At 35.3% G+C, this 25,964-nt stretch overlaps 2 protein-coding genes across 2 annotated transcripts in view; one reads left to right on the top strand and one right to left on the bottom strand.

Annotated features, from left to right (window-relative positions):
* The window catches only part of MFN1 (mitofusin 1), a 35,300-nt gene extending 13,927 nt beyond the window's left edge, over positions 1-21,373 (top strand). Inside the window, exons 8-18 of the mRNA XM_037058780.1 lie at positions 496-649; positions 768-835; positions 7,623-7,744; positions 9,202-9,328; positions 9,508-9,612; positions 9,999-10,101; positions 10,735-10,964; positions 12,603-12,755; positions 14,008-14,204; positions 16,027-16,161; positions 19,221-21,373. Of these exons, the coding sequence (XP_036914675.1) occupies positions 496-649; positions 768-835; positions 7,623-7,744; positions 9,202-9,328; positions 9,508-9,612; positions 9,999-10,101; positions 10,735-10,964; positions 12,603-12,755; positions 14,008-14,204; positions 16,027-16,161; positions 19,221-19,302 (1,476 nt within the window). The 3' untranslated portion in view covers positions 19,303-21,373. The remainder of the gene's footprint in view (positions 1-495; positions 650-767; positions 836-7,622; positions 7,745-9,201; positions 9,329-9,507; positions 9,613-9,998; positions 10,102-10,734; positions 10,965-12,602; positions 12,756-14,007; positions 14,205-16,026; positions 16,162-19,220) is intronic.
* Positions 21,374-22,310: 937 nt separating this feature from the next.
* GNB4 (G protein subunit beta 4) overlaps positions 22,311-25,964 on the bottom strand; it is a 49,486-nt gene continuing 45,832 nt past the window's right edge. The window contains exon 10 of the mRNA XM_037058781.1: positions 22,311-25,910. Coding sequence (XP_036914676.1) covers positions 25,804-25,910 — 107 coding nt within the window. The 3' untranslated portion in view covers positions 22,311-25,803. The remainder of the gene's footprint in view (positions 25,911-25,964) is intronic.

The raw sequence follows: 25,964 nt of genomic DNA on the forward strand, positions 1-25,964 counted from the left end.
TTTGCTGGTTTCAAAGGTGTTCATAACTTCATTGTGGAAAATTTGGAAAATACAAAAAGCATAAGGAAGAAATAAAAAATGCCACCCATTTTTATAGGTGTTGGCCTGCATGCCACCTGTTAAGTTACATAAATACACAATACACTTTTCATTTCCTGGTAGTGTAATGTACATCCTTAGTACAGAACTAGGAACATCTTCCCATGCCATGAAGTACTAATATTTGTCTGTAATATGTTTTGTAATGGTTATGTGATGTTTGATGGCCCATCAGAACTTTAAATTAAATGTTCAGAGGAACAGTCATTACTTTAACAGAAATAGCCTGTCGGCAAGCATCACACTTTATTTATTAGAATTATAATTAGGGTTTGTTAAGTATACGGGAACTATTACTGTGATATCACTCTAAGTGGAGTTTAGGTCTGTAGCTGTCAGTTGTGATTATATTTGTTTAATTCTTAACAATTCTTTTAATACCCTGTTTTGCTCTAGGTACGCAGACAGCACACAGAAAGATGCCTACATTTTTTGGTGGAGGAACTCAAAGTCGTGGGTCCTTTAGAAGCACAGAATCGTATTTTCTTTGTTTCTGCGAAGGAGGTCCTCAATGCTAGAATGCACAAAGCACAGGGCATGCCAGAAGGCGGTAGGTAGTCATCATAGAGTTCCTTTCGAAATACAAGTGTAGATGATGAAAATGGCGTGCCAGAAACCCTGTCTTACTCTATAGACTAGGTTTTTAAATCTTCACCTAACTGTTACAGGTGGGGCACTTGCTGAAGGATTTCGGGCAAGATTACAAGAATTTCAGAATTTTGAACAAATCTTTGAGGTATGAATTATGTGAATGTGTTGGTTAATATAAAACCCTGGCATTGGATGGAGAGTGATTTTCACTATTTGTCTTTGTCAGTAGCCTTGCTGTTACTTAGTGGAGTTACATAGCAAGTGCAATGAGGAAAGTTTGAAGAATGGAAGTCCCTGCAACATGGATGAGCCATAAGAATTGAGAATTAAAGATTTTAATTTCTTTCTTATTCTTTGTTCTTATGCCTACAAGAAGCTACTTTCTAATATTCCTTGTGTTGTGCATTAAGGGAAGTTCTCTATAGAGTAATTTGGGGTAAGACTAAGCAAATGCAATTGCTGTTGGAATGGATAATAGAGCAGAGTGAAGATCATCTTTTTTTCCTTTGTACCCTGCATTTATAGGGAGATACAGAACATAGTTGATGGTGTTTGATGAAAATTTATTACATTTCTAAACTATGTTGTCACCTGTTAATTTTCCACGTTTTATACCAATGTCCTGAACACATGAATGAATACAAAAATAATTAAGATACAGGTCCTGTACTTAGGGAATCTGGTCAGAATTACTGAGACACATGTATAGCTAATGTGTTTGCAGCATGGAGGGGGGAGGATACTTCTTTCTGTCTTGGTGTAGGTGTTCTACTCAGAGATACTAAAACGTATCCTTCATTTGACTGAAAAGTTCTTTAGATGTTAAAGACATCTGAACTCCTATTTAGCTCTGGCTAGTTTGCATATCCTTACCCATGAATGAACACGAGAATTCAGAACTGAAAAAACTTCCATCTGTAATTGTTCTTCATTATAAGCAGTAGCGCTGCCTTAATAGTAAGACCGTGAATGTTAAATGTACTAGGCAGAATTAAATATTTGCTCACTGTCCCTCATCTTTAATTTGGTGAGAGATAGAAAGATTATTCAGGTAGATGAAGAAAAGGTATTTAAGAAAGAAGACCCACTACCAACTATTAAGGTAAGATCTCTCTAATTGTTCAGAGACCCCCTGGGATATCAGCAGATGCCCTCTCAGACTATAGGATACATGAAGTCTCAGTTACCAAAAGATCATTGTTGTGTATTGTTTTTCTCTTCTGCTTTCACAAGAGATTTAATGCACTCCTCACTTTTACCCGTTATTTTATCCATGGAGATATATTTGGGAGAGGATCTGTTCTGTTTCCCTTGTCTTTCCTTATTTATTGATCTTCCTTTCCTTCTTCCCATCTCTTCCCTGTTTGTCATTGGCTTCTCCTACCAAATCGTGTACTGTTCTATTACACACTTATATACTGGTTCTTGGAACAGTTTAGCTTTCCCAAAATAGCTCCTTGAAGAGGTGGGGATGAGAAGAACCAGAGATGTACTATGGAGCGCTGGTTCCCAAACCTGGCTGAATTACGTGAGGTGCTTTAGAGACCTGCAGATTCCTGTACTCTTCCAGGGTCTGATCCAGTGGGGCTGAGATGGACTTAGGAATGAGTATATTTTCAAAGCTTTCCAACTGATTGCAATAATCAGGCAGACTTAGGAGCTGTTCTTTTTAATGTTTAGAGAAGAAAATTGGCGGTTTATTTTTTATTGTAAAAGTATGTTTGGACATCTAAAAATTATATATGAAAAGAAACAGCTTATGAGCAGGAGCTTTTAAATAAACTCATGGAGGATGTCAGGATTAGAATTTGAACATTTAATTGAAACTGTTATAGATCTAAAATGGAATCAGATAGAAATTACTTGCCTGCGAACCAGACGATCGTGGTTCGATCCCCAGTCAGGGCACATGCCTGGGTTGCAAGACAGTTCCCAGTGGGGGACACAAGACAGGCAACCATACATTGATGTTTCTCTCCTTCTCTCCTTCCCTTCCCCTCTAAAAATAAATGAATAAAATCTTCTTAAAAAATTACTTGAATTTATCTAAAGAATTAATAAGATGGGCCAAAAATTTTATCTTGGTGTCCAAACATTTTTTTAAGTGTCACTGTGTTTTGCTTTTTCTTCTTTTTCAATTTTTTGTTTTTGAAGAAGGAAGCTTTATTTAGTGCAAACAGTTAAGTGGTTATACAGCATGGCTGTGAAAACAGCATTGCTGTGGTCCAGCTCAGCAGTGCTGCAGTGCAGCCGTGGAAACAGCACAGCAGTGAGGCCGCCCAGGGCCAGGTGGCCCCGGGGCCAGGACCCTCTTCAGCCAGGCAGTTACTCAGTGGTCCACACCAGCCTGCTCCCAGACACGTCTTCAGTGTTCCAGCTCCAGCTGGAGAGACAGTCTGCAGTCTTCTGTGGAAAGTGCATTCTACTTTTTGTTTTTTAGGGAAAATTTTATTTATCTTTAGAGAGGAAGGGAAGGAGAGAAATATCAATGTATGGTTGCGTCTCGAGAGTCCCCTGCTGGGAACTGGCCTGCAACCCAGGCATATGCCCTGACTGGGAATTGAACCACGATCATGTGGTTCGCAGGCCCATGCTCAATCCACTGAGCTACACCAGCCAGGGCTAGATGTTTTGATTCTTTTTATCCAACTTCTACTCATTGATCTGTTTTCTTTGCATTCAAAGCCATATTACAGAATATGGCCATATTACAGAATGTGGCCTTTATACACATTTTGTCATTGTTTTTAGAATTCTTTCTTTGTAGTTTTAATGATCTTTGTGAAGAGAAAAACTGAAATCCATTATTTTATCAGTCTGATTTTTATTATCAATTTATTTGAGATTCATTTGGTTCAAGGGAACTAAATATTAGTGAACAAACAGAGAACCAAATTAAATAAGGCTTGGAAATTAAATCAAGTAAAGTCAATCAAAATCAACATTAATTCCATTAATACATTTTCTTTCTGTTTTCTACCTGTATTTAAACAGGTGTATATTCTAAAGGCCATTGAGAAATCTAAATCTCTCTGTTCAGTTCTTTGGCCATTACCTTTTAATAATTTTGGTTGTGTGATGGAAAAAATATATAAATAACCTCTGTAAAATGTCAATGAATTTGTTGTAAACCAAATTTCTGGGACCACTGCTAAAATTTGAAAATGGACTCTATGTTAGGTTAACAGTATTGTTCCACTGATAAATGCCCTAAATACAATAATTGTCTCATGAATCTGTGTGTTTAGTAGTAAGGTGTGATGGCTGCAATGAACTATCAGATTGTCCAGCAGGAATATGTGTGTGTGTGTGTGTGTGTGTGTGTATGGTTATAGACACAGCAGGAATATATACACACATATATGTAAAAATATATGAATATCTCTCTATATAGATATAGCCGGAGAAGGAAGGTGAACAAATCAGGTTGAATGTTAACATTTGGTATATTTACTTGAAAGACATATACATTGTTCTTTCTATTACTTTCTTGTTATTTAAAAATAGTACTTCAGAATAATAAGTTGAGAGTGTTGAGTAGTATGTTATTGAGTGTTTGGGGTCTGTTATCAAAGGGTCTTGACAAGTTATTTTATGTTTTAATTATATATAAATATTAATATTTATTGGTGTAATTACATATAATTGCTTACCAGCTGGCTTCTTTAAATGTTATTAGACAATCTGAAAACTATCTTAATTGAGTTAGGATTATTGTTTTGGTTCTGAATCTTTAGTAAGTTATAAAACAGCCTAACAGATACTTTAACAAGATGGAATTTAAGTTGGTTTGATGTAATGTATTAAATTCTTGGAAAATTGGAGTTTCTGATAAATGTATTCCCCATGGAGATCCAAAGCATATTAGTTTATTAAGGGTTCTGAGAAATAATTGAGTAAAGCAGAGTATTTCCTTTGCAGGTTGACTCTTGATTTTTTTCTGATCAGTGGAAACACCATGGTGGGATGGTTTTTTAATTAGAAGAAGATTGCATATTTTCTTCTTTATACTTCTTTTTCATTGTATATTTTGAATCAAGGAGTAACCTTTATATTCCTAATAACTTTTGGAGATATTTTCTTTCCTGTCTAGTCTAGCTCTAATACTGTGCTGTTATCTACAAATTGAAGACTTCATTGCTGATACCTAGATCTGCTTCATCGAGGAACATAAAGTTTTTTTAACATTTTTTCTTTTAAAAATATTTTAATGCTTCTTTATAGTTTTTGTGGAAGTTAATTTGGCAATTAATGAGGCAGTATTTAAAGTAAAACATAAGTTTTACTCACTTGTTTTCCTCACTTGTTTTTTGTTAAAAAAACAAGTTTACACTTTCAAAGTTTGATATTGCTTAATGGTTAGCGGTTTACTTTGGCATGTACTAAGCAGGAATACTGTAACTTCCTACCACCACTACCCTCATGGTTAGCGATGTGGAGTGATGTATCAATGAGCCTAACCGTCAGCAGAAGTGAGGCCCTGCAGTGGAAGAAAGGAGTGGTCTCCGAGTTAAAGCTTTAAAAACTGTTCACTAATGAATTACCCTCATGTGCTTACAGCTAGAGGAAGGATTTTTGCTTTGTATTTTGTACCTCAAACAAATCCTGAAGAGGGCAGCTAAAGTGGCAAAAGACATTTTAAGTCTTGTCTTTGTGAAGTGAACAAATAACCATTTCAGAGACCCGAAAGCTAAGCTACTTTATAAATAGTACATTGAATGAATGTAAGGTACTGATTTCAAGGTAATATACAGGGTGTGGCAAAAGTAGATTTACAGTTACTCATACAGAAAATAATACAATAATTAACAAATAAAAGAATAAGCTCTCTTTCATGTACCCACAACTATAAACCTGCTTTTGCCCCAACCTGTGTATAGGACTAGAGTATTAAGTAAATACCCTTTAAATCTTGAAAATTATTTATTTTAACAAAGGATAGTAAAAACTTAGGAAGTAATGACCACAGTTTTGTCCTAGTTGTATACAAGGGGTGACCCCCCCCCGAAGCCCTGGAACTGTCTTCTGGAGGGCATGCCCTTTGTAGTACAGGCTTCCTCTGCTAGGTGAGTGTTCTAGGAGCCTCTCTGTATCAGTCTACTGGCTGACAAGACATTGTTGTCAGAGGCTGCATTCGACTTCAGTGAATTTTTTAATGAAGACTCAGTATGTTTGCCTGTTTCATGATGTATAACTACGAATGCACCTGCCCCACACTATGCTGAGTGTTCAGCAGTTTTTGACCAAAAACCAGCATAACCCCTGTGCCCCACCCTCCCTGTCCACCCATTTTCACCCCAAGTGACCTTCTGGTTTCCCTGGATTAAAAAAAAAATCTTGGAAACGTTTTTCTGGTGTGGGAGAGGTGAAATAAAAAAATGGCAGAAGCACTAAAAGGCATCAAAATCAATGACTTAAAAACTGTTTTGAGCAGTGGAAAAAATGTTTCGATGGGTGTATTGCATCAAATGGAGATTACTTTGAAGGTGACTAAAGTTTAAACATGTACAACTAAATGCACAATTTTTTATAAATATAGTCTGTTTTGAGGGACATACACCCTTGCATATCTAGTATAAAAAGTTATACTAGAAATATAACTAGTACAAAACATTAAATCCAGAGAAATACTGAAGTTGGGATATATTTCTAATTTTTAATAACTCACCACAGAAATAAACATGGCATGCTACAAAACACCTATTAAAGTTACTGATGTTGTGACCTAGTTGAACATTTCTTGATTGTTCAAAGATCAAATAGTGTTATTCTATAAATACTTGTAGTTGTTTTCCAGTGTTTTGTCAGTACAGAGTTTGACCTTCTGTGATGTAAACATGAAAGGCTGATTTTAATTTAATGATTTTTTAAACATCCAATGATCAATCACCATAAATATTTTAAATAACTAATATGCACATATATTAAAATTGAAACTAAAATTTCACAATAAATATTTACCACTATATGTGATACTGAAATATTCTATCATCAAATTCTGATTTGTACAACTGTTAACAGGTTATGAGCTTCATGAGCTTGAAGGTAAAATTAATGATAGGGCGTCGTCAGGACCTGTATGCACATACGTAGTCCAATGATAATAACAGTTATGTTTGAAGTAGTTGTAGACTCTTTCTGTAAACAATTTAAAGGATTACTTAGGTTGTTTGTTAAAGAGTATTCTTCAAATTATTCAAGTTTTAATTAGTCCACAAAAGAGCTTTTTAATAACTTTATGTGAATCCCAGCATTCAGCTAGTTTGTTTGTTTTTTTTTTAAATATTTATTTATTTATCTTTAGAGGGGAAGGGAAGGAGAGAGGAAGAGAAACATCAATGTATGGTTGCTTCTCGTGCATCCCCCCGCTGGGAACTGGCCCCTGCCAGGAACTGACCTGCAACCCAGGCATGTGCCCTGACTGGGAATCGAACCACAATCGTCTGATTCACAGGCCCGTGCTCAATCCACTGAGCTACACCAGCCAGGGCTCAACTAGTTTTTTTTGACATTGTGGAATTCGAGTTTGTAACTCAAGAACTTTATTAGGGCTATCTATTGCAAGTATGAGACAAATTTAGGCTAGAAGTAGAATAAAGGTGGTATAAATAAAATCAGTAATTCTAGAAGAAAAGCCTTTTTAACATTGAAAATAGTACTTGGTTATTTACTTTCAAAAATACAAAAACCATTGCACATTACTGTGTAAAATTACACAAAGATTTGAACTTGCTGTTTGAAAGCCTTTTTTACTTTTGAATCTTTGTAATTTTTTTTAACCTTTGTAATTTTAAGTTGTGTTTACCATGCCTTTATTTTGTATCCTAATTTCTGTTTTGGTTAAAGTTATAAACAGCAAGTTTTTGTGTTAAAATTCCTAAAATTGTTGGGATGGAATTACAGTAATGTGTCATGGCTTCGGCCCCTCGCAGGAGTGTATCTCGCAGTCAGCAGTGAAAACAAAGTTTGAACAGCACACTATCAGAGCTAAACAGATACTAGATACTGTGCAAGACATAATGGATTCAATAAACGTGGCAGCGGCAGAGAAAAGGTATGAATGCATTTATTGCAGAATAAAAATGTAAGTTTTATGTCTGTGAATTCCTTAGGCTAAAATTTTAAATAATTCCATTATGAATACTTTTCCTACTGAAATAAAACTTCTGGGTTTAGCTAGTGTCTACTTGCACATTTTTAAATATTTGAAACTAAATATTTATTTATTGTACACATCATTTGCATTCCCTGCATCTCAGTATTCTTGTGTATGAGCTGTGGTCTTAAAACGTTTAGTGGTTTTAAAATATCTTACAGCAGTGGAAGAAGCATTTTTCAAACTAAATTTCTAGAAGTCAAAATAGATGACCCTCCTTTTCACATTCAGCACATGACCTGTCTCTCATATATTCATACATTGATCTCTTGAAATCACTCTTTCATGCCAGTGGTGGTGTTGTATCAGCTGGCAGACAAACAAGGTGATGTATTACCTGCCAGGCAGAAAGTTTGGTAAGCATTACCATATGTCATACTGTATTGCAGTATTTTATTCCATTTATTACTTTATAAAAATGAAAATGAATGCTTGAAAATGCCAACACCATCAAAGAAAAGGGTAGTTGTTACAACTTTGTCACACTTGAAATGACCAGGATGTTATTTGATGTGACAAATATAATGATGTTAAGCCTCAATTGAACCTTTAGTGAGTTTAAGCCAATAAAAGTCCAAGATGACATACAATTGGAATTTTAAATGTATCTGATATTGCTGGGAACAGTTCCTCTCGTATCTAAGTTTACTGCCTAATTTTAACACATTTCTGAGAATGTATTATCTTAAAAATTAGAGAATTACCAGCTTATATAACAAAAGGATAATACATTAGAACCTGATTGCAGGCTCTATATACTATTTCTATAAAATAAATATTTGGTCTGCTGGATTGGCCTTATTAATTTTTAAAAACAGGACATTGAACTAAACATGACACAAAAAAGATGTGATTTGAGGGTGATTTATATAATCATAATGCCTTAGAGTGATAAAGTCCAGATATTCTAGGCTTTGTTGGCCATACTGTGTTTTGTAACTATTCCATTCTGCGATTTTAGAGCAAAAACAGGCATGTAGGCAATAAGTACATGAATGAGCACAGCTACATTCCAAGAAAACTTTAACAGAAACTAGTAGCTGCGGAGTTGGCCAATTTGCTGGCCCTTTCTTATTAAATAAAGTCTGTATTGAATTCTGTTCGTATCTATGAAGTGTTTGGAGGCTTAGAATCCTTATTAATTTTTTGGTGGGATTTGGGGTGGAGAAACAGTCGTTTAAGTCGTCATCTGTAAAATTATTTAAAGTGAAATATTTAAATCCTTTCAATGTTGAAGTACAAGATTTTTCTTCTGTTATGCTAATAGATAGTTTAGTACATAATTGAGTGCCTTTGCTTAATTGCTTTGAGACTTTACTATCCCCTGAATATTAATTACGTTCATACTATGATAGAGTTTATTCATTGGAAGAGAGGGAAGACCAAATTGATAGACTGGACTTTATCCGAAACCAGATGAACCTTTTAACACAGGATGTTAAGAAGAAAATCCGGGAGGTTACGGAGGAGGTGGCAAACAAGGTGGGTAGCAGGAGCTCTGAGGTTAAAAAATGGAATAGAAATAGTTTTCATAATGCTAAAAATGTTATTCCTGTCGCTTAAAAGGAATACTTTGGTGCTTTTTATTTTTCAATTTGAATTTTTGAGTGATTGATGAACTTGTTTAATTTTGTTTACTGATTTCTTTTTCATATTTTCAGGTGTCATGTGCAATGACAGATGAAATTTGTCGACTCTCTGTTTTGGTTGATGAATTTTGTTCTGAGTTCCATCCTACTCCAAGTGTATTGAAAGTATATAAAAATGTAAGTTAAATTGTACTTAAAAGTTATTCAGATAGTTCCCTCACCTTATTCTATACTGTGATGTGTTAACCTGTCTATTTTAGTGTCCTTATGTCAGTCAGTACACAGCTGAACTGTTACCATTTCCTGTGCACTCTTGTAATAAATGTAAATTACTTTGTATATAAAATACATTTAAAAAGTTACCCTCTTAGAATAAGATTATTTTAACACTACTACATTTTTAAAGTTTTTATAAAACTTTATAAAACTTTTATAAAAAGTTTAAAACTTTTATAAAAAGTTTATATTCTAGAGAAAACTTTTATATTCTAGAGAATATAAAACTTTATAAAACTTTCTATTCTAGAGAAAAAAATGATGTGGACATTTACTGTTTTTACCAGGAATTAAATAAGCATATAGAAGATGGTATGGGAAGAAATTTGGCTGATCGGTGCACCAGTGAAGTCAACACTTCAATGCTTCAATCACAACAAGAAATTATTGGTAATAGTTATGCCCACAAGTTCATGTGTAGTATTTCTTTATTTTGTTGGTAAAGGATGTATTTTTCTTTAGATATTTAATAATATGTAAAACAGCCCTAGCTGGTATGGCTCAGTGGATTGAGCTCTGCCCTTCGAACCAAAGGGTCGCCTGTTTGATTATCAGTAAAGGCATAAATAAAATCTTTTTTTAAAATATTGATGTTTCTCTTCCTTTCTTCCTTCCTCCTTTCCCCTCTAAAAATAAAAAACAATTTTTTAAAATTTTATTTATGTATCATTAGAGAGGGGAGGGAAGGGAGAAACAGAGGGAAAGAAACATCAGTGTGTGGTTGCTCTCAAGCACCCCCTACTGGGGACCCAGCCCTCAACCCAGCCATGTGCCCTGACTGTGCCTTTGGTTCGCAGGCCAGCGCTCAGTCCACTGAGCCATACCAGCCAGGGAATAAGTAAAATATTTTTAAAAAATAAGTGAAATGAGAACATTATTTACTATTGTTTTTATTTTTTTTAATTCTTATATTTTTCCTATTACTATTTAGTTCCCTTATTTTCTCCCCACCCCCCACCGCTACCCAGTCACCACACTTACTGTTGTTTTTTAAAATTAATGTCCTAATTTTGTTCTTTTTAGAAAATTTAAAGCCATTGCTTCCAGCTGGTATACAGAATAAACTACATACACTGATTCCTTGCAAGAAATTTGATCTTAGCTATGACCTAAATTGCCACAAGTTATGTTCAGATTTTCAAGAGGATATTGTATTTCGTTTTTCCTTGGGCTGGTCTTCCCTTGTCCATCGTTTCTTGGGCCCTACGAACGCGCAGAGGGTGCTTCTAGGATTATCTGAGCCTCTCTTTCAGGTACAGATTTTGTCCCTTTTGCTTTTATTGTTTGGCGTAGTCTTTTTTTTAATCAGGTGTTTATTGCTGTACTCCTACACAGATATGTGTCTTTGATTCTTACTGCTTGAGATTCTCTTTTTGTGTTTTGCTTATGTGATTTTCTATACTGGGGTGAGCTATGTGGAATTTGCATGTTTGTGAACTAATATCTATCACATGGAGCCATTTCTGAATTACGTATATTACGCATAGCAGAAAACCAAGTTGAAAGTTTTCCTTCTGTACTGTTACAGATCATTCTACTTATATAATTGAAACTTTTTTATATTCTCATCTTAAATGTTTTTGTTTTCAGACTTAAGATAAACTGGAATTAATATAGGTTTAAAAAACTTTTTGGAATTTATCAGTTCAATAATTTTTCAGAATATTTGTGAATCACCACAGTCCAGTTTTAGAACATTTGTATCACCCCAAAAGATACGCTTGTGCCCTTTGCTGTCAGTCATCATTTCCACCTCCAGCCCTACTACTAGTCAGTAGTTATCTTTTTGCCCTTTCTCAAAGTTTCCTATAAATGGAATTTTAAAAAATTGGCCTTTTATGACTGGCTTCTTTCACTTAACAGAATGTTTCCAAGGGTCATCATTGTGCACAGATGTAGCGTGTATCAGTACTCCATTCCTTTTATGGCTAAGTACCATTCCATTATACACCTCTCACATTTTATGTATCCAGATATCAGTCAATGGATATTTGAGTTGTTTATACTTTCTGGCTGTTATGAATAATGATCCTGTGAACACTCATGTTCTGTTTTTATGTGGACATCTGTTTTCACTTGTTTTGGGTATATATACATGATAGTGAAATTGCTGGACCATAGACAAATCCATGTGTAACTTTCTGAAGAACTGCCAAATGTTTTCCAAAATGGGTGCAATATTTTACATGCCTACCAGCAATTTGTTAAGGTTTTCTGTTTCTCATCATTCTTATCTAGACTTGTTACTATCAATCTTATTTATTCCTAGTGCAGGTGAAGTGGTATCTCTTTGTAGTTTGTTTATATTTCCCTGATGACTAATGATTTAGAACATCTTTTCATGAGCTTTTAGCCATTCATGTACTTTGCTTTATAAAATATCTGTTCCAGTCATTTGCCCAGTTTTTAATTGGATTATTTGGCTTCTTACTGACTTGTAGGAGTTCTTTATATATTCAAGATACAAGTCCTTTATCAGATAATGTGGTTTCCAAATATGGTCTTTTGGTCTGTGGCTTATCTTTTAATTGTCTTATGATGAATTTTTAAGTGTAAAAGGTTTAATGTTCAAGTTCAGTTTTTTTAAAGGGTTTATTTCTGGTGTGAGAATTTTTTAAAATACAGTCTTAATTTTTCTTGAGAGTTGAGGGCTACTGTTATGGGTAGACTCATTGTATATTATGAAAATTCATTATTCTTTATGATATCTAGGTCATAAAAATAAGTTTCAGACCATTTTAATTTTCTTCATATGTTTATGGTAAAATTATTAATTGGCATTGCTCTTGTCATTAATTTACTACTATAATTTTAAAACAAATGTAGTAGAGTTTTATAAATTTTATTTCATTTGTAGTTAATTGTGATAATTCTTTTTTCCTTGTTATTAGCTCCCCAGATCTTTAGCTTCTACACCCACTGCTCCTAATAATCCAGCAACACCAGATAATGCATCACAAGAAGAATTCATGGTTACCTTAATAACAGGGTTAGCTTCTCTTACATCCAGAACATCTATGGGCATCATCGTTGTTGGAGGAGTGGTAAGAAAAGGGACTTTTTATTATAGTGAAGATTGTAATTTTCAGAGCTTTTTGCTAGATCACAAAGAGAAATGTATATTTACTTCTGTTTCCCGGGTCTATAAAATGTCATGAAAAGTTGTAGGTTAAAGTTAATGAATTAAGCCCTGGCTGGGTAGCTCACTTGATCAGAACATCATCTCCATTCAGCAAGGTTGTGGGTTAGATTCCCAATGAGGACACTTACAGGAATCAAACAATGAATGCATCAATAAGTAGAACAAATAAGAATTAATGTTTCATGCTCTCTGTCTCCCTCCCTCTCTCTCTAAAATCAATCAGTAAATAAAATTTAAAAAAAAATTAGTGAATTAAGAAGGGTTTTACAACTCTTGTCTAAAATTTAAAAAATATTTTTAAATTGAAAAATATTGATATATAACATTGTATTAGTTTAGGTATACAGCATAATGATTGATATATATAGTGAAGTTATTACCATAATATAAATTTCAAAAAATACATCTTTAGGAAAGAAATATCACCAACTAGCTGTTCCTTAAAATAATGCTTCCCAACTATTTTCCTATCACTGCACACAGAGAATTGATATTTGTGCACGGGGCAACCAGAATGAACCAGATTCCTTATCTAATCTTCTCCAAATACCAAAGGGGTCTGCTTTTAAAGTATTAAAGATTACTTTTCAGTAGTACTTAGGTTAAAAAAATTTAATATCATTAACAAAATACACTTACATAGTTTGCTGTTTGAAACCTCTGACCTGAAAGAAATTAATCTCCTTTTTTGAGATATATTGAATCAACTTACCAAATGTCTAGCAGGTTAAAAACTTCTTGCCTGATATTTATGTGCTACTCTTTTTTCAGCTTGTTTGATTTTCTGATAATTTCAGATTCTCTAAACAGGAATATATATATATATATTTTTAAGATTTTTATTTATTTATTTATTTATCTTTAGAGGGGAAGGAGAGAGGGAGAGAAACATCAATGTATGGTTGCCTCTTGTGCGTCCCCTGCTGGTAGTTGGCCTACAAGGAACCGACCTGCAACCCAGGCATGTGCCCTGACTGGGAATCAAACCGCGATCGTCTGGTTCGCAGGCCCGCGCTTAATCCACTGAGCTACGCCAGCCAGGGCAGGAATATATATTTTTTAAAAATGGATCTGACTCAAAGACCTACGTGTAGTATAATCTCACCAGAAGTGTTTTTCTTTCTCAAACTGAGCTGTAAATTTATCTTTTGCAGGTTTGGAAAACTGTAGGCTGGAAACTCATATCTGTTTCGTTAAGTATGTATGGAGCTTTATATCTTTATGAAAGGCTGACCTGGACCAACCGAGCCAAGGAGAGAGCTTTTAAGCAGCAGTTTGTGAACTATGCAACTGAAAAACTGCAGATGATTGTTAGCTTCACAAGTGCAAACTGCAGCCATCAAGTACAGCAGTAAGTTGAAAAACTCATCTTTAGCTCTTAAAACAGGGTTTCTTTGAAGTGTGACGTAAATGGGGAAAATGCACAACAAGTAAGAGTGTAGTTCAACTATCACAATGTGAAAGAACACATTTGTTATTAGTCTAATAAATACTAGGATCCACTGAGTGTCTTTTTTTATATATCATAAATATTAATTTCATTGATTTAGTAGAAATATATAGAATTCCATTTAAATCAATGCATAATATCCTGCATAGTATATGATGTAGTATGCATAGTATTTGAATTAAAAAGTTCTCTTGAGTTCCAGATGATTGCAATTTAATAGAAGACATGTATACAATTATGATAAAAGGTAAAAAGTGATAAGTAATATTAGAGGCTTTAGAATCTGAAATCAGGAAGGTTAGTGGATCAGTAAAGTTTTTCTAGAGGAGGCGTAGAATGTTCGGAATAGGAAGATCTAGGCAGAGAAAACAGCCTAAACCAGAGGCATAGAGGGAAGGGGGAAAGCAGTATGTTCAGAAACATGAAAGAATTTTAGTGAGAGCTTGTGTATGTATGGAGGGATGGGAGTACATTCAAGTACGAACCTAACAATAGGACAGGGATTTAGATAGTCAGGAAACAGAAGTGATATCATTAATACATACCTGTAGAACAGATAGCTTTGCAGTGGTGTGTGTACAGAGTGGTTTAGATTAAGGAGACAAGAGTTTGCTGGGAGATGATACTGTATCAGACATAAGACGAAAGCCTGTGCTAACAGCTATAGAGAATGGAGAAAATGAGGGAATGGACTTGAGATTACTGAAGTAGTTCATTTATTCATTTACCAAATATTTACTGAGCTCAGATTTTATATAATAGGTTTAATTTTACATCAAGGAAGATCTTTCCTCTAGTGAAGATAGCTGGGTCTCCAGTAGAAGTCAGTTGAGGTTCATGTACATAACAGCAAAGTTAATGAAGCTTTCCATTCATCTGATCATCAAACATTTATTCATTGCCATGTGACAATAACTGTGCTAGACATTCTGGGAAATAATGTCTAAAAAATAGTTAAAAATAACTTGATCCTTTCTTTAGAGGATGTCACACTCTAATGGAGAGAACGTTAACTAATTAGTTAAACTATTAGCTAAATATTAATTTAATAAAACATTAAGATAATGAAAGATGCCTCATTTGTTCAGCATTGGTAATTGTTGCAGTGGGGAGAGAATGGAAAGGGAGAAGGCCATGGTGAAGATGCACAGGAGATTAGTTGCATAGAAAAACAAGACAGTTACTTGCATTCCAGAGATACACACCTAGTAGGCATGTTCCCAGTTACGAAATACAAATACATTGTTTGCCAAAGGTAATGTATGAACTAGCATATAAACTAAATTAATACAAATTAATACCCTTCAGTTCTAGAAACATGATTAAATGTTGCTATGATTTAAAGTAGTTTTGCCTAAGTCACAGTAGTTAATTAAATTTTCTTTCCTGTTCTCAGTAATTATTTTTATGGCAGCTAAGAGTAAGGCTTACTGTGCTTTTGAAGAAATATAGCTATCTTTTGCCTTTTTATAGCTTGTTCATATTCACAGCCGTATAGCAGAGGTGATGCTGTCTGTTGAGCACTGGACTTGAGGCCAGATAAAATTACACCCATAGTCATATTCAGCTTACAGGTGCCGTACCTCCCCCATCCCATTCTTAGCATCTTGTTCTTTGATACCTACATTTTGAAGTATATTTTAAACTTGTGACCTCCTTTTATATGATTTTTTTTAAAAGCCCATGCATTTTAAGACATTTGTGACTTGTTTTTTATTTTAAGGGAAATGGCAACCACTTTTGCTCGCCTGTGCCAACAAGTTGACATTACACAAAGACATCTGGAAGAAGAAATTGCTAGATTTTCCAAAGAGATAGAGCAGTTGGAGGAAATTCAAAACAATTCAAAGCTGTTAAGGTATTTGAACCATTTTTTCTCAGTAATATGAACATTTATTGGTCTCATAAACAGGATATAATTATGTAAACCACTAGTGAATTTGCATTAAAACTTTAGCTCCCTGTTGACTTTAATTATAATTTTCCATATTTAATTCTATAGTATTGAAATTTCAGTAAATGCTAATTTCAGCAAGAAAAAACGTCTGATGTAAATGGATGTTTTTAGATTTAAACTTAGAACTCTCAGTTAAGATATATTAGTACCCCCACCTTTTTTCACATTGATTTTAGAGACAGGATAGTGGAGAAAGAGAGAGAAAGAAACATTGACTGCTGTTCCACTTACTTATGCATTCATTGGTTGATTCTTGTATGTGCCCTGACCAGGGACCCGCAACCTTAGCATAGCAGGACAACACTTAACTGAGCTCCCCGGCCAGAATAATATTAGTCCCCTTTGAGAGCACAAGTTCTATAATTACAAGTATCGATACTTTCAGTTCTGTATATCCAAGACCCATAGCTTCCATTTTCACTGAGGACTATTACAGTTGAAGCTATAAAAGTAAAATATATTTTAGTATAATATGGAATTCTGGTTTAATGTGATTTATCATGGATTCTTTGGGGTCTAAATAAATTCTGCATTAGGGGACAAGATCAGAAGTTTTGCCATGTGGTCTGTACTTCTTGGCAGTTTTTAATTTTCTCCTTCATTACCCAGTTGCTGGCTCACATGTGAGTCTGAGGGAGTCCATAAGCATCATTTAATCCCTGCAGCTGTCTACTAGGGTACATACTACATACAGTTGTCCATATAAGAGCAGTTTGCAATGTCTGTAAACTGGAGAAGATGTCCTTGTGTCCCAAATTTTGGGACATATACGAGGTCTGTCCAGAAGGTATCTAGACATGTAATATGAGAAATGGAGACATTTACTGAAGAAGATACAAGACACAAGAAATATTGTACACAGAGAAAAAAGAAACATTGTACATAGGACATGATGCCTCAGGCCCCATTCAAAGTAGGCACCTTGGGACCTCACACAGTTCTCCCAATTGCCACGAGCTTCCCTGTCATATTTTTCTGAACCTCACTGGTGGTCTGAAATCTCTTCCCTTTCAAAGGTCATTTTAGTTTGGGGAAAGGCCAGAAGTTGCAGGGTGCCAAATTTGGGTTATAGAGGGGCTGAGTCACCTGGCTGGGTGATTTGATGTTTTCACCAAAAAACTCTGCATGAGATGTAATGCATGAGTGGGTATGTTGTTCTCGATGGGGCTGCCAGTCACCGGTGGCCCATACCTGTGGCCTACTGAATCATCTGAATAGTTTCCATGCAGGAATGTTCAAGCTTCACACAAAATTGGATGCAGATTCATTTCTCTAGTCAGTCATTTTGAATGAGATGGCCACATAGTCCACATGCTCACACAACAGTGTCCACCACTCACACTGACTAGTACAGTGAAGTCATTATTCATGCATGCACATTCCAGTGTACTCTGCTTGGTTGCCAGGTTACACTGATGTAACGCAAACCATTCTCGTTATATGGCTGGACTTTTTCTGGACAGACCTCATATTTAAACCACCTGTGGTTGTGTCTCTCCTTGGTGTCTTGATCGGATCCACAGTCACATTCTCATTGCACCTCAGTCTTAGAATTGCTGGAGAAGATGACTGACTGCTTGTGTCTTAGACCCCAGCCTCCTTTCCCACACACAGACACACCCATATGTTTCATTGCTCTTGTTAAGTTATAGCTTCCCAAATTGGTGAAACTATGTCCAGCAGAAGTATTTTTATTTGTTTTTTAACCTAGGGAGGTTATTAAATAGTCTTTCATCTTATTATGGCATAACATATAATATAAAAAAATATTAGCACTTACGTACTTTCTGATTTTGGCTGAACTGGAATAAGTATGAATATTTTTTATCTGCTAATTTGTCCTTTTTCTAAGAGAAAATTTTTTTAAAATGCCATAATTGGAATCTCCATTGTTACTGGATTTAGCTCAGCCATTCAGATAAAACATAATTGCCCTGGTACTTCAGAAGAGTTGTCCAGCCCTCACTGGTGTAGCTCAGTGGATTGAGTACAGGCTGCGAACCAAAGGGTCACTGGTTCGATTCCTAGTCAGGGCACATGTCTGGGTTGTGGGCCAGGTCCCCAGTAAAAGGCTCACAAGAGGCCAACCACACATTGATATTTCCCTTCCCTCTCTCCTTCTCCTTCCCCTTCCCCTTCTAAGAAAAAAATAATTTTTTTTTAAAAGAAGAGTTGTCCAAAGAAATTTGCAGTGACATTCATATGGACGTGTAACTTATATGACCTCAAGCATGTACTCATTCGAGTATGTGTGTGTGCCCTGGCATAATACGAGAATGGGAGACACAAATCTGTATTCTTTGGTCAGTTTTAGTTCCTGTTTTCCTCTCTTTTTATGGACGTTTGGCTGCATCAAGTATGATTCTAGAATTTTTAAAAAATATTTTGGTATATCATGGTTCATATATAAAAGCACTTATTTTATACTTTATGCTTAACTTAAATTCAAGGACAGTTCTGATGGTACAGGACTTAGGCTCTATCTCCTATGTAAGGTGATAGGACTACTGTTTCCTGCGCTTTTCATCCTTTGAAGTCCTGAACATTGGACTCTGTTTCCTGCAAAGCTGCATTGGCACGTATAGTACTCTAAAAAGGGGTTTCAGCCCTGGCTGTGTAGCTCAGTGGATTGAGCGCAGGCCTGCAAACCACACGATCGTGGTTCGATTCCCAGTCAGGGCACGTGCCTGAGTTGCAGGCCAGTTCCCAGCAGGGGACTCTTGAGACGCAACCGTACATTGATATTTCTCTCCTTTCCTTCCTCTCTAAAGATAAATAAAAAAAATATTTTTTAAAATAAATAAATAAAAATAAAAAGGGGTTTCATAGTTCAGTCTTAGTTTAGCCAAATGTAGCAGCAGCAGGCCAGGGGCTTTTTTCTTTTTAAGATGGGATGGGATGCATTTTTTTCTTAAGAACCTTAATAAATATTTTGGTGTTTTGTTTATTTTTTAAAATAGAAATAAAGCTGTTCGACTTAAAAATGAGCTGGAGAATTTTACGAAGCAGTTTCTACATTCAAGCAATGAAGAAGCATCTTAACAATAGAGATCGCTTTGGTGATCATCATAAGAGAAAATGTAACTTGGATGATTTGGGACAGTTATTTTTATGAAATTATTTTAAATATGAATTGTACCCACTATACCTAAATAGCAAATTCTTGTGTAGATTCTGATAATGATCTATCTCAGGGTGTTTGCATTTCTGAAGAGTGTTATTATGTTTCTTTAGTTTCACTTTTAGGTAAGGAACAGGCTAAATTGTTTGATGTGTTAAAATGATGAATTAGTTAAAAGCAACAGAACTAATTATGTGACCCCTGAGGGGTGGGGCCTTGCTCTTACTTAGGGCTCTCTTCGTTTTTGATTCTGAAAAACTCTGCTTCCTGGCATCCAGGAGTTAGAGAATACTCCCTTCATCTTTATCAAAACTAATTTTTGATGTCACTTAAATGGGAATAGTCACTTTTTTGTTTTATATCTGCGTTGCTCTAACCACCAAAAAGGAATGTAAGATGTTCTTGAGTATATTATCTTGCAAGTAACAGTCATTTTTGCCATTCTGGCAGGTATGCAAAACACTAATAAATATGCTCTTTTTTACTCCTTATATTCCCATTAAAACTGATGTAAAGGTTATAAAGGTTTGTTGTTCTAAATAGTCTCTTCTAAAAGTTTCTGGGTCGAAATAGCTTGCTGATGTTTCTAAAGAACATTTTCAGCTTCAGCTATCACAGCAGCAAGGAAAGGTTTCTATATCAGCTCTGAAGTCTGAAGTGATAGCCAGAAATGGAGGTCTGAATTTTGGGTGGTTATAGTCATGTACGAACTATTCTATAGAAGGTACTTGCTGAGGATACTGGTGGATTGTCCCCCAGGGTGGCTTTACTTTTATTGAATTGTATGAATTTGTAGGGCATGGTTAAAAATTAATACTGTATTTTTTAGCTTAATGAAGTATTTATGGATTCAAGTATTGTGCGTGTTTGTGTTAAAAACTTATTGAAACTGATGTGGAAACACTTAAAAATTATATTCTAGGGCTTTGCTATGCAAAATGTAGCCTCGAGGACCGCCAAATCAGCATCGCCTGGATGCTTGTTAGAAATGCACATTCACAGAGGACACGGTGCATTTGGCCAAATACATATATTCACGCTTTTCTGTGGGAGGGATATCTTTTCAGGCTCTTTTCTTCTTTAAAGACTCACTATTTACTTTTCTGTGCCTTCAAGGCTCCTGGATGCCATTCTGTCTTTTCACAGCAGGTGCAAAACTATTTTTCAGGATATTTTAAGGAGAATATCATTTAAGCTGTAGAAGCCTTTCAAAAAAATTTTTTATGCCAATCAGATACTAAGATAAAGTGTCAAATCCAAATAAATCATAACTGATAGCCTTTGTTGTTGCTTTATAACCAAAAATAGGTACCTGCCACCAACATGTGTGAATCAGGTAACAATTGCAACATGAAAAATTGATGTCTAAGACTGGGTACTGCTAATTTAGTTTACAAGTTCAAATCCTTAACTTTATACATAGTACTTGAATTTCTGAAACAGCATAGTGGCTTGGTATCACCTCATTAGTGTACTACTGTGGTTCTCAAAGTTTGGTCTCTGGATCAGCAATATACTTGTCAACTTGTAAGAGATGCACATTCTTGGATCCTACCCCAGACATACTGAATCAAACATTAGTTTTGGGGACCAGTGATCTGCTGTTAACAAGTCCCCTGGTGATCCCGATGACACACTAACATTTGGGAACTCCTGGACTTGTGGTTCTGGTATGTAAGTTTGTAATAAGTTTTCCATCACCAGTTTGAATGCAGTTCCACCTGATCAAGTTTGAAAATCTGTGAGTGTTGGAAATGGAACACTAAAATAATGAAACCCAACTTTTATGCCTAGAACTAAATGCACTTACAACCAAGCCTGTGAATCCTACAGAAATCATGTAATTTACAGTTGATGTAGTTCAGAGTTGTTGTTCACTGTGTGTGTTTGCAGGAATATTTATAAACTTTGTATAACCTCAGACTTTTTACAAAAGTACATTTTTTTAAGTATGCAAACTTCAAGGTGAAAATAAAACTCGTTTGTCTGATAGTTGATCAGTGTAGCATTTATACTGGCATTTAGTGAGCTTTACTCTTCATTTTTACAATGGAAGCTCTCTTGGTTGGACTGACTTACATTTGATTGGATTCACTTTTTTAGCACACCTGGCCACAGATTGAAAGCTTCCTTATTCATTCATCCTTCTCCAAGGTTGTGGTGATGAAAGTAAAAACTTCTAATCAATCCTATAAGCAATAGAATGGTTTATCCTAAGGGAGTACCAGAGAAAGAATGACTTGATTCTACTTTTTAGTGAAAATCTGTGATCCTCTAGACGTAAGCTAACATAGTACAAAAGGATAGGTCAGGAGCACTCCGATCCCTTCCGTGTTCTGTAGCCCATGACACATTTTAGATAAAGGAATTAGGACTGAGCAGGAAATACTGGGCTCGGAGTGTAAAAGATCTGGGGCTTAAATATGCCACAGGAAACCTGGTTAAAGCACTTTATTGATTACAATATCAATTCACAGCCAACACTGTTTCACAGAGCTACTGCACAAATAAATGAATCAGTCAGTGTGCAAGGAAGATCCAAGAATACTGTTAAATCATGGGACAAATCCATCTTATGTTTGGTTTAAAGTCCAGTACGTTCACCTTTCCCATAATCATACTACTGATGTTCCCAGTCAGTTGGCCACAAGTGTGTAGGAACCACTGCAGGTGAAGAAAAACATTGTAACCAGCTTAAAAAACCCACTTAGATGTGGATGCCTTTGGGTAAGAATATGCAAATTCAGTGTTTAGATGATGCTTTGTAAAGAACACAATAGAATAGAGCACCACTGTGTAACAAAGAAAAGTCTTGAAATATCAAGTATCTCTGAAGTTCTATTAATTAAGAAATAAATACTGTCTGATGTAAGGTTTTTGTTGGGTACATTGAACACCAGTTAGATCAACTGATTTTTTCATAATGCTGCATTTTCATATAACTTATAGGATCAGTAATTGGACTTAAGAAAAAAAGACAAGATATTTCATCAACATGCAAACAAATTTGCTAAATACAAGGTGTACCATCAATCTGATTAATAAATTACTTTTTTAAAACAATGCTAACTTAGACATTCAAATACAAACCATTTTCATGAGTACCTATGGTAACCAATATTTTAAAATACAGCACTAAATTTAGGGCAACCCAAAATGAACAAGAGAAAAACTAGTAAATAAGGTGTACTTTACATTCTACTTAAACTAATTTAAAATGTCAATTTTATTCATTGTGCTATCCTTCCTTACAAGAAAGATAGTCTAGCTTGTGGCTCTTTGAAAAATTCAAACGAGAGGAGAAAGTTTAAAATTTCGCTTTCTACGATGGCAAAAAAGGGAACTAGAAGCTGAACATAGTAATTAAATTTTTTTAAATGCTTTCTTTAATCCTGACACACCCTAAAGTTTCTAGAAAGAAAATCTTCATTATTAAAATAATGATTGGCTTTTTGGGGGAGATTGTTCAGTCAGTTTTCATAAGTTCAAATACGTCAACAAGTAAACCACAATCGATTTTGTTAAACAGTTTTAAATGTGAGACATTCACCAGTGTTCAAAGTATAAACTTCCCTGAAGGTTTTCACTTTTAAAATGGACAATCTTAATTTATTACTAAATCTAAGTATTTAAAAGGTCAGTTATATAATATTGCACAGTATTTTTTAATAATCATCAAACTTTTATCACCTGGAAAAGTGAAGATCTATTTCTCTTAATAGATTAAAATGGTCTACCCCATATTCCAGAAGCCCCTGCAGCCATCATGCCTAGGAGACAAGCACTATTATTAATCGGTCATTTAGCTGAATCTAAATCAAAATGAGGAGGAACTGCCAGCTAGTGTCCCTCGTAGTTGATATGTTAAGCCCAAATCTTTGCCTCTGTGGAGGTGGAACTCATGGTGTGTGTGAGCTTGGGACCACAGGTATAGAAACAAGGGCTAGGGAGGGACCTAGCTCATGGTAGCAAGAAGTGCTTTTTGAGCAGGTTTTTGGGATGATTTGATTAACAATAGGGCATGTTACAATTAAGTCGTTTTAGAAGAGAATGCATGCCTTTAAAATATTCTTGTCAGATCTTTAGAAAACAAAGTTCATAAGTAAAATCTGTTTCTTACACGGTAAAAAGAAAAATTGATAGGTCTCAGATAACCGCAATATTCTTGATAATACAAATTCCTTAAAACTACATTTGGCCATATTTTTTAAGTCTTCTAAAACCAAGATTCAAACTACACAGTGTTTCTATGTGTTATGTACTACTATTCTCTTTGATTTCATGAAGTCTCATGAACAACAGAATTAAATAGACAATCAGCTGAACTCAAACTGCAAGTAAAAATACTTAGCAAGTGGAACTCATATTACTAGAAAGCAAAGGTTTAATTAGTAAGTTAATGTGGTAATGAGGTCACATTTGGTCACATATATAACAAGCCACAATCTTGGGTAGGTTTCAGTTGCCTAATACACAGTTAATTACAGGAATTGCTTTTAAACTATGTGTAGAAACTAATAACATGACAATAAATCATTTTTACCAGCATGTTTAAGATCATAGAATTACAGTCTGGGTGCCTCTCTCAGGTGTTTGGTTCCTAGAATAACTTTCAGAGTAGAAGGACATGCTCTGTTTCGCACGTGGCAGAAGTGCTTTCTTGATTAGGATTTAGGAATGAATTGCTGAACTGCATGGCAAACCCTCACCCCCTTTTGGAAATGAGCACATTCCTTTAACATATTTTTGCCTGATCTTAAAGAGCGGCTCTATACCAAGTAATATAAATAGTCCACAAACATTAATAGGATAAAGTTCATAGAAATCTGCATATAAATACGTTGTGCCTCCCATCTACAAGTTATTTTGGCCCCATATTTTCATCCTCCTTTATTCATTTTACTCTCTTTTTAATATCAACAATGTTAAGACCGACTTCATTATAGTTGGTATACTTATTAGCACATTCACAACATAATGAAAACTGACACACAAAATTTGGAACTATTCAGGATTACAGGGGACCTATCTCAACAGTAGCGGACAGTTTAACAAAACACAATGCACCATCAAGCAAGACTAACAATCTTCCATTGTCAATCATTTAGATTTATTTGTAGGAGAAAAATCCAAGGAGGAAAGTATCTGTTTAAATCCAGGGAGGCCCATTCTAGTAATAGACAACACATTATTATACCATTGACAAGCAGAGGAATGAATTGCTTAGTATTTTCCTCTGGCTCCTTTAGAATTGCTCTTTGAATTTTTCTTTTGGATTTAAAATGGAGTCACTCTTTGAAACACAGTCACACCACTAAGAAACCAGTTATTTTGTTTTCAGGGAAGAAAAGTCAGAAGAGCAGAGCTGAAATGTTTCCTTCTTAAAACCTGAAGGCACAGACAGTTTACATCAGGTCAGATTTTAGGTGAACATAAATTCCTACAGCCACCTTGTCACAACTATGCACAGTCTAATGATTGGCTAGATTTTACACTTTGAAAAAAAGGCATCTGTCGCGTTTCCTTAGCTCTAGACGCATACTGATGGGGAGCACTGGGAAAAGTGCTCCAGATGCTAGGACGGTGCAGACGTTCACTGATGTTCTGGAGTAATGAGTAGACTACAAACTCAGTTCTTGAATATGAAGTCCATAGTGAGGTCTAGCTATCTGGAGGATTACTCAAAGTGTGTGATCACAATCTCTAAAATGCCATGAACCATTTATATGTGATTACTGCTGTCTACCTATTCATAAAGTTTCTTTTGTATGTCTGAAGTTTTATAGGGAGATCTCTATTCCCTAGCCTTCAGATTATCTTCCCCTCAAAGGGCTGAAAATGAGCACTTACTTAAATTGACAGGATGGCAAAAGATGCACCAGAAATGAAGGACACTGAAAAGGAGTCCTCTCAGGTACCTACCCTGTCAGCAATTCTTAAAACTTGAGGCAACCAGGAGGTCAGAATTCAAGGAGACTTTCTTCAAATACAAGGACACACACATAAGGGACTAATCTATTAATACTGTGCCTGGTTCCTCCATTAAAAGACAAAAATGTGACATTTCTGATGTATACAAAGTTAAAAATGCAGTTTTTAAAAAGCAAACAAACATGATACGATGCTATAATGTATACACTTTGTTCTACACAAGAAAACAAACTTGAGTAAAAGCAAAATTTCATCATGGTTAAACTAGCTCAACTCAATACACTGGTCCTTTTGATTCAGCAAGCACCTTTGCCTTGTTTTTTTCATCATTTTTTTCCTGTTTTGTATTTTACTGAAAGCTGCTTTTTGTATATAATCTCAATAGAAAAATCTTCGACTGCAAATATAAGGTAGAATTTTTTTTCACAGCTCTAGGCTGCAGCACTGATTTTTCCAGATATCCACAGAGAATGGAAACATTGTATGCACTGTTAATTCCAGATTCTAAGAAAACTGTCCCAGGAGCCTGTCGCCACAGCCATGCCATCATCAGTCACACCCAAACAGCTGACACGGTTGTCATGCCCAGCAAGGACACCTGAAAAACAGAGTTCAGGAAAGAGTTAGCAAAGGCAAGTTGTAGAATTAAACA

This window comes from Sturnira hondurensis, unplaced genomic scaffold, assembly GCF_014824575.4.
Source record: "Sturnira hondurensis isolate 20B ecotype Veracruz unplaced genomic scaffold, ASM1482457v3 Scaffold0010173, whole genome shotgun sequence".
NCBI classification, from domain to species: Eukaryota; Metazoa; Chordata; class Mammalia; order Chiroptera; family Phyllostomidae; genus Sturnira; species Sturnira hondurensis.